Raw genomic sequence first — 13,383 nt, 5'->3', positions numbered from 1 at the left:
TTGACCCGGAACGGTAAAACTTTTTTCGCCAAATAGCTAGAGAATGCAAATATTTTCTGTTCCTTGTGCAAGGGACAATTCATATTCTTCGAGCTCTTGTTGCAATAGCAGCGCTATCCTATCATTCTATGAGCTTTACCATAAATGTTTTAGTAAGACATGACCGGATGAAAATCAGACCGTTTACTATTTTTTCCAGCCATTTTGGTCTGTCAAAACATTTGACCACCAGGCAGAAGGGCTAGTTTTGTCTATATTGGAAAGCATTGTTAGCCTTTTCATCTAAACGACAGGCTACATTTAAAATTTATTTCACAAACAGTCCTTGTGTGTACCTCTAACAAATTCTTAAAGTTAAGAAAAATATCATGACTGCCAGTGGGTCGTTGTGTTCTCTTTATATCTATAAGGAAAACTTTTAGAATCCTCTTCTCTGAACCGGATTAGTTGATTTGATAATATATTGACTGAAAGTTTCCTTTTGCCATCTTGATTAGCTTCCAGTACATTTTAAACATAGTGAAAAAATATCAAACATGTCTGCGCATACAGATTTATTCTGCTAGAGTAAACGGTAAAAGGGCCTTTGAGTTTTACTTTTAAGAAGTAGGAAACTTTCGTTAAGCAATTTATCAAGTCAGTGACTGTTTTTCAGATCAGAAAACTACAATAAGTTCGTAAACGCGACGAAAGCAATTTGCAATATTTCATCAAACTATTACATTATATACCATAAAAGAACAAGAGTGCCAGAATGTCACAATATACGCCCGTCACAGCTAATTTCTTTACACTAGCACCTGTATTTGCAAATGGAATTTTAATTTTGTGGTAGTAATTATTGTAATTCTTTTGTTTTTCTAAATCCTCTTAAAAACTCCTTACCAGGTAGAGATACCTTAAAATACACCAAAAATTTGAAAGTAACATCTATGTTTACTACAGAAGAGTGGTCTTGGTTTTTCCCTACGGTCAATTATAAAAAAGTTACAATATAAGTTATTTATAGTAACAACTAAGAGAAGTTAATCTTAAAAAAAAATCCCCCAAAAAATTGTAAGTCCACCCAAAAATCCTTACCAGGTAAAGATAGGTCAAAATACACGTCAGAATTGGATGTAACATGCATGTTGTACTACAGAAAAGAGGTCTCGATTTTTCCCTACGACTAGTAATGAAAAAGTTACAATACAAGCTATTTATAGTAACAACAAAGGGAAGTAATTCTAAAGAAGGGACCTGCGCATGACACTTCGACTCATGACGGTGTACAATTGTGCCAAGTTACATCAAAATCCCACCATGGCTGAAGAAGAAATGCTTCGGACAAAGTCATTCTTGTATATGACCTTTCGCCTCTAAGTGTGACCTTGACTTTAGACCTAGGGATCTGTTTCTTGCGCATGACACTCCGTCTAATGATGGTGAACAACTGTGCCGAGTTTTATCAAAGTCCCTCCATGCATGAAGAAGATATGCGCCGGACAAAGTCTGTGGACGCCGCCCGCCAGCCCGCCAGGGGCGTTCCCATAATACGTCCCGTTTTTCAAACGGGCGTATAAAAATTCAAAGAATACAGTTTTTCGTCTTCTATGACTACACTAGACTGACTTTAAATTTCGGCATATAGCTCGGATATGGAGTCACAACGCATTGAACAGAAACAGAAATCTGATTAAAATCACACGGATTGAAAACACACGTTCTGCAGTGACCAGTGGGTAACAGGGCAGTTTATGTCATGATTTTAGAAACACTGCCGATGAACAAGGCGAATTATCAGCATTAACACTTCTGAAAATGTTTGTTTTTGTTTGCCTGTTGGATATTCGTTTCTTCTTGTTCATGGTTATTTTGTAACATTAATATTATGCATTGTTTATAGTCAAGCATTGAAAATAAATAACAAGTAACTATAATCGAAATTGGTGCCATGCCTAATATCAGAACCAGTTTACGGTGAATGAGTAAGCACTCCCGCCCCTCTCAAACCTCCACCAACTCCAACTTTTGTACCGACTTATAAAATGTACCCTCTAGTGGTTATTTACATGAATCATCAACGCCAATTAGTCTTATAAATAAATCATTGGCAAATACTGTTTCTTTGCCCGCAGTTAAATGTGCAAAGTCCCAACACTGTCCTATTTTGTGAAAGCTTCCAACACTGTATAAAAACACCACAATAATTAAAGACAACGTATAAAGTAACAATAACTCTCTATATTGACAGTTTAATAACGATCAAATAGGAGGAACCGTAGTTGTGGATGATTCTATATTTATGAAGCTATTTAGTAGAATATTTTTATAATGAACAGGTCAATAGAGGCAACCTGAGGCAACCTGAGAAAAAACGAGGTGTCCCTACAATGTGGAATATTTCCTTTTTTAAAAATAATTTTATGTAACTTGATTTAATAGGGAATCAATCCTACTGATCTCTCTACGGTAACATGCAATATACCGAATGAGATACATACTATCGAATTAAAATATGTTTACTTCCGGCACGTGCACAGAGCGTCTGACTTCGGATTTTTTGGAAGAATTCGCCTTTTCCTTGTGCCTAATAAGCGTCCACATATCTTGTCCGAACCGCAACGTCTTGCACATCAGTACAAATATGGATATATGGTATATATACACAAAGTATGCATTATACAGTTATTGACTTATGTTGAGGTCAATATGTGTTTTTAAGGACCTGTAAAAATGACATTGACCTCGGACGCCTCTAAAAATGATATTGATTGAGGACGTAGTCAAAAGTCAATATCATTTTTACAGGTCCGTAAAAACACATATTGATTGAAACATAAGTCTATAATTGTTATATCATATGCCCTTCTCAAATGCATTCATTTGACTGACAAATATTTCATACGTATAAAAAAAAATGGTATCTCAAGAGTCATTATCACTTTTTGCGGACCCGCGCGTGCACTCATTTCGACCAAACAAATGAGCGCATTTGAGAAGGGTACATAATATTTGTAAATAAAAACGCCTAGCGAGCACAGTGCATTCGAATAAATATGCCTCTCCGGAGGATGCGCCTATCCAAGAGTCGGAAATTACCTGTAATACAATACAATATGGGTAGTGTTGTTTTTATTCCAAAATAGGTTGATAGGGAATTGATCCTACGCGTAGCGACGAAATCGGGATCAATTCCTCTACGGTGCCATGCGATATACCAAATGAGATATTTACTATTTAATTAAAAAATTTGTCCTTCCGTGCTGTCATTAGACAATTCTTTTCCAATGTTATGGGATGGGTTGAAGTCGGATCGATACCCGATTGAGGCAGTGCCTTATTTCATATTACATATGAACTTAAAATAAAACGTCATTTATTTGTAGCTGGTGCCATCGTGTACTGCTAGCATGAGTCTGATACCGGTATGTCATATAAGCATACATTCTTTGCACAAATATACTACATACTGATGCTCCTACATTACTGTGTGATGTCTTCAATTGTTGCCGTAATACTGTGTGCAATGTTTGCGAGACTGATACCGTAAAACCAAGTGCAATATCCACGCGTGTTGCCGCAATCCTTTGTACATGTCCATGATTGTTGCCGCAAAACTCCGTGCAATGTTCCAGATTGTTGCAACAATACAGTGTGTAACGTCCACAATTAATTCCACAATAATGAGTGCAATATCCCCAGGATTACTGCAGCAATACTGTGAGCAATGTCTACCATTATTGCCACAATACTAACTGCAGCAATCCTGTGTGCAATGTCCAGAAATTTTGCCGCAATCATGTGTGAAATGTTAAAGTTTGTTAGCGCAATACTGTATGTAATACCCACATTGTAACTGCAATAGAGTATGTAATGTCTACGGATGTTGCATGTGCACTGCCTTTGATTGCTGCAGCAAACTTGTGTGCAATTTCCATGATTATTGCCGAATAACTGTGTACAGTGCCTACAATTGTTGCCAAAATACTGTTTGCTACATGTATGTCCAGGTCTTATGCCATAATACTATGAGTAAGGTCTGATATTGTTGCCTCAATACACAGTGTACAGGAAAAAGACCAGGAAACAAGTATTAAAAACGCAACTCAATCTATACCGTCTTTACTTCTCATCTAACTAATTAGTTTCCCAATGCTCTTCATAGGATCTCCTTCTGGAAACAAAAGTTATCCGTCAATATAATTGTAGGCTTTAGTAAGAATGAGTCTTTTCATGAGAGGTTATATCATTTTTAACACCCCTCATTCTTTTGGCACCGGCCTAAGTGCAACTCTATTATAAAATGATATTGATTGTATTCTCTTATCCAGAATGGGTCCTTTGTGGCAGAGTTTTTAAGGTCGCTGACATCGAATTACTTGCCCCTACACGATGTGGGTTCAATCCTCGCTTTGAATTCCTCATGTAAGGAAACCATTAAGCTCGCTTACGGAAGGTTCTAGGTTCCTCCCATGATGAACTAATGCACGGAGGGACCCTGGGGACTTCCTCTACCATAAAAAGCTGGAAAGTCGCCACATGACTTATTTATAATATCGTGGGTATGACGTTTAACCAAACAACTTATCTGGAAAAGACCAGAACTAATAACAACACTACTGTATACGCTGCACCAGATATACTCTATGATGCAACGTCAGTGTTGAAATCACTTTACCTCTATTGCAGGCATTTTTCTTTCGCTTCGATTAAGATGCCAGAAGAAAATTAAGGATGTAAATTTGTTGTGGGCTGTGGAACAAATTTGCATCCATAATTTTGCTGCGTTGTCTGTCTCTCCTTACTTACTGTGCAATTTGTATCATTATAATATAATGTGGAAACTCCACAGGTCCCTCAACACGACAAAAATGAAAATTTTGCTTGCTCGGTTTGATTGAGCCTGTTCATGGACGGTAGTAGAAATGCATGCTACCGTCCACGCCTTCTAGCCCCGGGTTCGCCCTCTAGCCCCGGGTTAAGCAGAACTCAATATTTACACGTTTTAAAAAGTACAAAAACATCCGCAGATGTGTTCATACGGCGGTGCACATGGAACCTTCAATGATACACTAGTGTGTAATTCCATGAAAAGCGGCGTATGGTCCCCAGTTAAATAAATTAATGGGCTTGCCCCAAACGAGAAAACAATGGGCAGAACTAAACACACTTGAATTTAGAAAGGGGATCTGAGGTTATAGAGCCTATGTATCACAGAAACTGCCAAAACATAAATTCAAAAAGCAGGCACCATATCCAAAGTGTGATGAAACAATATCTAAAGCTATGAAAGCGGGAGAATTGGAACCACCCAAGTCGAAATGTTCAAGCTGAAAAAACTAAACAGTACCAATAACACAACATTAAAGTCGTGCTGAACGATCTGAAAAGAGTATAGTTATATTAAAGAATAGTTTAAGAAACCAGTAGTATATAGTTTTGACATTTTATTCTAACGCGTACAGTTTCGGTAAGAAAATCTTTTAAAACAAAACATCCCAGAGTTTACACAACTTCTGTGTACAATTGTGTCATACAACACATAATGATACTTTTATATCTATTAGGGCTTTAAAAATTAATTTGTTTATACCAAAATTTGATAGCTGCTCTGGAAAACTATTTAAAAAAAATATATAAATAGTTATTTAACACAGTAGGCCTCTGATTCAAAACAGCTACATTAGTAATGAAAGCCTGTCTTGCTGAGATCCCCATGTTTTAGCGTGTAGATATTCCGTAACGTGTTTTGATATCAACTGACGTCGCTCCCTTATACTGAACATTTTTCTATGAGCGATCACACTAGCGCACTATTAGAATATAACAGGAAAAGAGAAAATCGACTCTGCCCTGGTCGAAATTCTAGGCCTCATTGGTTTTGACAGTTTGCAAATAAGCAGGAACAGCACAGAGAAGGATTACTTCTGAGTCATATGCAATCCTTTATTTACATATTCGTGAAAATTAAGATTTTAATGGATACATGAATGTGCCATTACAGTTGACTGTATCAGCAAATATCATGACACGCCACAGTAAAGTACGTAGCTACGAATCTGGCATCATTTGATAATAGCCCAACAAATGAATTACACTTCTTGTAAGAACAGCTTTAACAAAAACAAAATGCTTATTGCGTTTTTATTGAAATCGATTTCGTTTTGCTTTTTTAAAGAGATCGACATTGACTTTTCTTATGTTATCAAGCTTCAATAAATCTCTAGGATTTTTTTTCTCTTGAAAATACAAAACAAGTTTTCTTCCGATAAAAATATGCTTTATTTTACATTAAAAATCTTTTTATCAAAACAATTTTATAAAATAATAAAAGTATCATATGAGGTTTGCTCTTCCGAAATCATAGGGTTCGAATTCCATATTGGTACATTCTTTTTCGTAATATGCTATAATTAACGATGGAAGAATCTCAAATTTAGAGTGCATTTTATGTATTTTTACAAATTTGAAAATGGAAAATAACAGAGATAATAAACTCCTTAATTCTTTAGAATGAGAAATATATTTATATCAAGCAAAACAATGATAAATTTCAATTTAAATACAGACCATATGAGTTGACTTGGCTGCCTACCATGAAAATGTTCCAAAACAGGAAACACCAAACAAGCGTTCTTTTGCTTTACACTGTAAAACATCACGCAAACAATTTAATCTCTATTGTAAGTTCATCAAGTCATAATGTTGGCCTTAATCATGATATATGATGTTTCTACTCTTCAGTAGTGCTAAAAGCAGTAACAGCCAGGAAAATTGTGAAGCTTGCCACTGAAGCAGCGGTAAACCATGTCAACGCTAACCAGTCCACCAACATACTCAGTTTCTTCCATGTGACTTCAGTCTCAACGTGTTCGTCAATAAGGCGAATAATCTTGTTCTCAATCGGGTCATTTTCAAATTTACTGACGCTATTTGTATTTATCTTCGTGCTGTCTTTCTTGTTCATTCGTTTCATTTCAACTGAATTTCGATCTATTTTCTTGCTTTTACTGCATACACAAGAAAACCTTTAATAGACAGATTTTAACCACGGCGGTATAGGAATGTTGTCATCTCTGTGATACCAGTTTAGATTTAGAATTGTAACAAACACAATAAAAGAACTGATGATCATGTCGGTCATTATTTTGAAGGAAATAATTGGAACTGGTTCCGAACTCCTAGGCAGCATGTCACTCACGATTGTCATAAACACTGCGATTGCAAGGAGTACTGTTATACTATATGAGACACGCTCTCCAGACTCTGGAATCAGGAGGAACACCAATACATTTAACAGGCTCAAAAACAGGATTGGCATAACAACATTGATGATCACAAACGACGATTTACGGTTTAGATAAACTATTAAATCGATCTGTGACCCAGCGCTTGTTGTGGTTACTCTCACTTCTGTCTTTTCTAATGACCATAAAGAATTTTTTTGGTAAACTTCCAGATTGAATTCTTCGGATGCCGCAATAAGCTGTACCTCATAATCAAGGTAATCCATTGAAATAAAGGATGTTATGCACTTGTGTGTGTCAAACGGATAATTCCGTATGTTTACAGAGCATGTGCTTTCAATTAAACCCACTGCAAGCCAAAAAGCTACTCCGTTGTCCATATAGCGTATCCTGTTCCATTTTTGACCGAGACTATCCAAGTCATCAGAAGGACTTGCCAGAACCAATTCTGGAATCCAAACGTTCGGATAAAGGACAGATATCTCGTACACATCGCCATAAAGAGCAGGGTTCCACATCATATTGACGTCGTTCCATGTGACTAACAATGTCCCAGTGAAAGAGAATTTACCTCGAACTTCGTCGAATTCTTGAATACTTTTAATGTATGGTTGTACTGTCACATTTACAGCCTGGCTCTGGTTGGCAACAGGACGAACGTTGATGTTGTAATCTGACAGAAGGTCAGATATCAAAGTTTTGGTATCGTTTATTGTGCCACAGTTCACGGAATCTGCAAATATTACTAGTATATAAATACTACAAAACCTCCCACTAAATCCAATGTTCTTTCGCATTATCATTTATTATCGTTAACTCTCTTATTTAACATTCACATACTATTTCTACCTAAAATCAATTTGATGATATGGAATGTAAGAGTGAATTCATGTACCCGAGTTCTCAGAATTAATTTTATGTTTTCACTCTTCCACGCAAAATTATTCTCTCTAAATATGTTGTCTTTTATACTGCTTTTTTTCCATGTCAATATATTGTCAACCAATGACTTTATCATTCCGATTTTATTATCGTTTATTACCAAACGAATGTTTTATTTTATATGGCATTTATCCATCCAATGTTTGATCACGTTGTTATCATTGTAGGTCTTTTAGATTGTTTTGTTTCATCACATTTCATTTTTAATTACTCAGCAATATATCTCTAGAGAGCAGTAGATTGTACGGTCAATCCATTGTTTTAATTACAACAATGCTAAATGAATATATTTCATTTCCACTTCCGTCAATGAACATGCCCGATCAAAGCGAAAATGCAACAATTTCGTTTAGTCGTGGTTTTCCGCTTTTTCTATTTTCAAATGAAAGTATTAATCGTTTACAGCAAAATTTGTAAACGATTATCAAAAAGTGTTTCTTCATAGAAAGAACTGAATATATCTGTGGATGAAGGCAGCCTTTGAATAGCCAGTAGCGCTCGTTAAATAACTTCGTCTCTGTTAAAAACGAAACACTTTATAGTCAACAGTTTCGGTTCAACATTCCCATGACTTGCAGAACATGTTACGGCTTCAAATCAGATTGGTAGAACATTATATGTTTACAAATAATTCAAAGTTGCGTCCATTTGTTTAAGGGTACACATTATTTACCGCTCATGAAGTTAAGAACATGCTAATAGGCATGTTTAGTTTAGCAATAAACATTAGCTGTTTCACATTTAGCATGAAACTGTTGACATTAATGGAGTATAATTATGCAGATAACATTTGGTATTTAGTTATTTTCTTATATCATTAAATATTTATCATTTAGCATAGCATTCGCGGGAATATGAATTTGTATATTGACATCGGAACATGAAATTATTTGGAATTTGACTTATTCGACCGGGAGTTCATTTCATGAAGTTAACCATGAAATCCACGAAAATTTGTCCCATGCGAATATTATGACAAATACCATACACTTCGCGGAAAATGTCAAATACTTAGATCCTAATGGTGAACTATACTATATGATAAGTTTTCTTTTCTCCAAATTATTTAACTTTATGGGTAAAGTGTCTGAATGTCTTAGGGGTTGTCAATCGCAGTTAAGGATGTATGAACGATTTTTTTTAACTTTAAGAATTGTTTCATACTCTGTGAGCTTGAAGAACATTAGTTTCCGAGACAAACAAGAGAAGAAAAAACACTGGTCACGCAAATTGTTTTTATTTTATATGGCATTTTCTTCATCCACTGTTTAAGCATTTCTGAAATTTTGTAAAATTGAAAAAAAAAGGTAGTACTTTATAAAACATATAACATTTATGTTTTAGGGATTTCAGGTCTTACAGGTTAACACGAATACAAGATGATGTCAGTATTATATAAGCATAAATGTCGCTAACAAATCTCTTTCATTTTTACATGTTGACATAATTACACCACCCACTTTCAATGGAAAAAAAACGTATTTAGTTCTACAAAACAATACTGACCATAAGAATTTCAAACTATTTTGCAGCTTTAATGACACAAAGAAATGCTTCAAAATGGAAAGAAAAAAGTTGGGGTCACCTTGCATCTAGGAATTTTAATCTTTTGTGTTGTTTTTTTTTTTAATTCATATTTTCTAGATAATATAAAGAGCTAATTTGAAAACTTTAATTTCACTTATAGCTTATCATTATATGTATCAGTCAGGAAAATATCAGAACCAACCCTGATCTACTTCAATAAATATTTGTAATTACCTACTTCTACCTCATTGTAAATCTTACGTCAATTTTAGGGAAATGCCAGCCAAAAATAAGGGTGAAAAACTTTTTTTCGCAAATAGGACAATCTATTTGGTTAAATTACATTAAGTGACATTACATGTATTAGCCATATTTTAATTATTTCGCATTAATTTTTGGCAAAATTTTGTTAGAAAGCAATGTTCGAAGAAACTTTTTTTTTCAAAATGGCGGATATCCTGAAAAAAACGCTCGTACATCCTTAGATCTCAAACAAATACCTCTACCTTTTGTGAATAAAAAAGCTCAAAATATTGCTATTCAGATGCAGGTCATTACTAGGTAAGGACAAACTATTCGTAATCTACTCTTTAAAGGACCTAAATATAAATTTACTTCAAATGTTAAATTTGATGCTTGTCATGGTCAGAATGCTCATATAATAATTCGTTTTATCACATGTTTAATGTCGAGGGAGTGTAATAAAGCCATTACATAAATTTGATAATACTGTCAAGTGTAATAAAGCTTTGACGTCGACATCGTTTAAAGTACCGGAGACGTTAGTCAAATTGTCTTGTTTACAATAGTTAAAGAAAGTAGATTCTTTTATGTTTCGGCTGAAAAAGCTTACATGTGATAAAAAGAATATTACATTTGTGACTTATTAAACTCGTTGAATAAAGTTGATAAAATGCTCAGCAGAGCCTCGCATTTTATTATTTATTCATTCAGTATGAAAAAACACTCATGTAATATCCTCTATGAAACATTTTATGTTAAATGGTGCTGTCGTGAGAATGCTAATCCCAATAAATCAACGGCTTGGAAACATAATATTTTAGGGGCCGACCATTCAATATTCTGGGAGTGGGGCTGGGGATGGGATTGTTTCTGAAAAAAAAAATCTTAGGTTTTGCACATGAAAACAATATTCTGACTTCAACATATTGAGAAATAAAAACAGCTTCCCAGATCACTGAAAAGTAACTCTGGCTTTAAGTCAGATTTTTTAAAAATATTATTTCCATTACTCTGAAAGCCATATCCTTTAATTGCTTTGAAACTACTTTTGTATTTATCATTTTATAATTACATAACAAGGGTAGCATGTATATATATATAGTATACAATAAAAATAACACTTGTTCTTCATTATTAAGGAAGAGCAGCATTCCCGTTAACGTTTAAATATTGAACACTGCTGTAGAAGAAAGCGAAATTGATTTGAAAGTATTAAAGCTGCTTAGTACAATTTCGTACTTATAATTTCAGCGTTTGAACTGTAATCTATACTGTATACATAGGCGTTAGAGCAAGGAGATGGTATAGGGGAGCACTATCTTTTAAGTATAATATACCGGTATATATATAAAGTTGCCCATATATATATATCCTTTTTATTTATAAGACCATACATGATACTGATATTTTTAAAAGTTCACTAGAATTCATCGTTAAATTTTGGCTTTTGAAATATTCAAAATCATCTACAGTACGACTTCCTACAAGGATCTCGCAGCCTAATAAAATTTTCTACTCAAAATACCTTTTACCAAGACTAGTTGACATTATATAACTTAAACCTATTCTTACCGACGACCTTAATTTAAAGTGTTGGAATCATCGTAGAATTCAGGATTTGGCATGCAAAAATTGCAAAGTTTTACCAGGGAGGACCCCCGTTCCGTCTTATACAGAAATATTACAACACGTTCTCAAAATAAGATAATCAGGTTATTGATAACAGCTCTCAAGCACATAGAATAGCTATTTATAGTTTTTAATTATTTATATTATATTGTATTATTATATTTAAAATCAAAACCTTTCTTTAGGAAAAAAAGTAAAACACTTTTGAAGCTTCAGTTAATGAAAGGAATGACTTTATCTTAAAATAAAAAAGTGGAAAACCACAGGTCACCAAGATGACATAAACGGAAATGTAGGCTCGGTTTGATTGAGCCTGTACATGAACTGTAGTGGAAATACAAGCTACCGTCCAAGCCCTCTAGCCCCGGGTTGGGCAGAACTCAACATTTACACATGTTATAAGTACCAGAATACAATTTTGAGTTGCGGTGCACATGGAACCGAGTGCAATTCCATGAAAAGCGGTGTATGGTCCCCAGATAAAATAATGGTTTTGCCTTTATCGAGAAAACAATGGGCAGATCAAAACAAACTGAAATTTAGAGAGTGTATCTGTGGTTATGGAGCCTGCATATCACAGAAACTGTAAACAGACAAAATTGAAAAGCAGGCACCATATCCAAGGGGTGATTAAACAACACACAAAGCTTATAAAGCGCGAGTATTAGAACCACTAAAGCCAAAATATTCAAGCTGAAAAATAAAACAGCACACTAACACAACATAAATGTCGTGCTGAACGATCTCAAGAGATCGAAATATAACAGCTCTGATTGAAGATACGGGGAGACTTTACGGCGGCCACACGGCACAAACAACGCTGCTGTGATATTAAAATAATAAAAGTGAAACGTTTGCATTGGTATTTTAAGGGACATTAATTAACTAAATTAATTATTAATTATGTACGTGTAATACAAAGCAGCGTATAATTTTATTTTTCACCTGGCAGGGATAATTGTATGATTACGAATGAGCTTTTGTGCGTTTTTAACAGATACAAGCTTCTTAGTGATGTTTGTGCCACTGGCCATGACAAGGTGGTGCCTTCGTTTGATTCTATATTTGTTCGTTTCTATGTTTTACTTTGACAATGTATTTTCGTGTATGTTATCATGCAATTATCCGTTCACAGTTATGGGGTCACTGTCTGAGGAACTGCTTTTTTGGAACGTGGCATTTCCTATTGGATATCGACCTTATCTTTTTCACACTTGTTTTAATATGAGATTTGTACAGAGCTGAAACCCACGTTTCATATACAGTGTAACTTCCGAAAGCCGAACCAGCCTAAAAGTTCGGTATCTGGAAGTTTCCGGAATCTTGGAAGTTTGCAGGCAAATTGGACATGGTGCCTTAAAGTTATGTTTTCCTACACGTAGTTAGAAGGGGATTATTATCCTGTTTAATTGTACAAGTTTGTATAATGTAATTAATTAACTGATTAGTTAAACAATTAATGAATTAATAAATTACAGTCATTAAGAATCATCAAGTATATATAATAAATTTCCATTTCTGTATATTAAAAACAACATTTTCCACTTACATTTTACCATCTTTGAAGTCCTAAGTTCGTAAATATTTCATTGATGTTGATAATGTATCAGTGTTTAATCAATGTAACTAAATCAATTAAAACACCGATCTTTCTTTCATTCAAACATTAAGAAAGCTTTCCACAATTGTCATGTAAGATATTTAATTCATCACGTTTTCATAAATTGAAAACAAATTAAAATAATGGCCGATTATTTCTTTACTTTTGCATCAAATGGTCATTGTGATTATAATGATTGTAAAAATAAACGCG

At 34.5% G+C, this 13,383-nt stretch overlaps 1 protein-coding gene across 1 annotated transcript; it reads right to left on the bottom strand.

Annotated features, from left to right (window-relative positions):
- Positions 1-7,012: 7,012 nt before the first annotated feature.
- Positions 7,013-8,026, bottom strand: LOC128546729 (acetylcholine receptor subunit alpha-type acr-16-like). The gene has a single exon (XM_053518005.1). The coding sequence runs from the start codon at positions 8,024-8,026 to the stop codon at positions 7,013-7,015; it is 1,014 nt and encodes a 337-aa protein (XP_053373980.1).
- Between the last annotated feature and the right edge of the window lie 5,357 nt (positions 8,027-13,383).

Source organism: Mercenaria mercenaria, chromosome 11 (assembly GCF_021730395.1).
Source record: "Mercenaria mercenaria strain notata chromosome 11, MADL_Memer_1, whole genome shotgun sequence".
NCBI lineage: Eukaryota > Metazoa > Mollusca > Bivalvia > Venerida > Veneridae > Mercenaria > Mercenaria mercenaria.
Note: the sequence above shows the minus strand (reverse complement) of the source record. Positions and strands in the feature narration are given on the sequence as shown.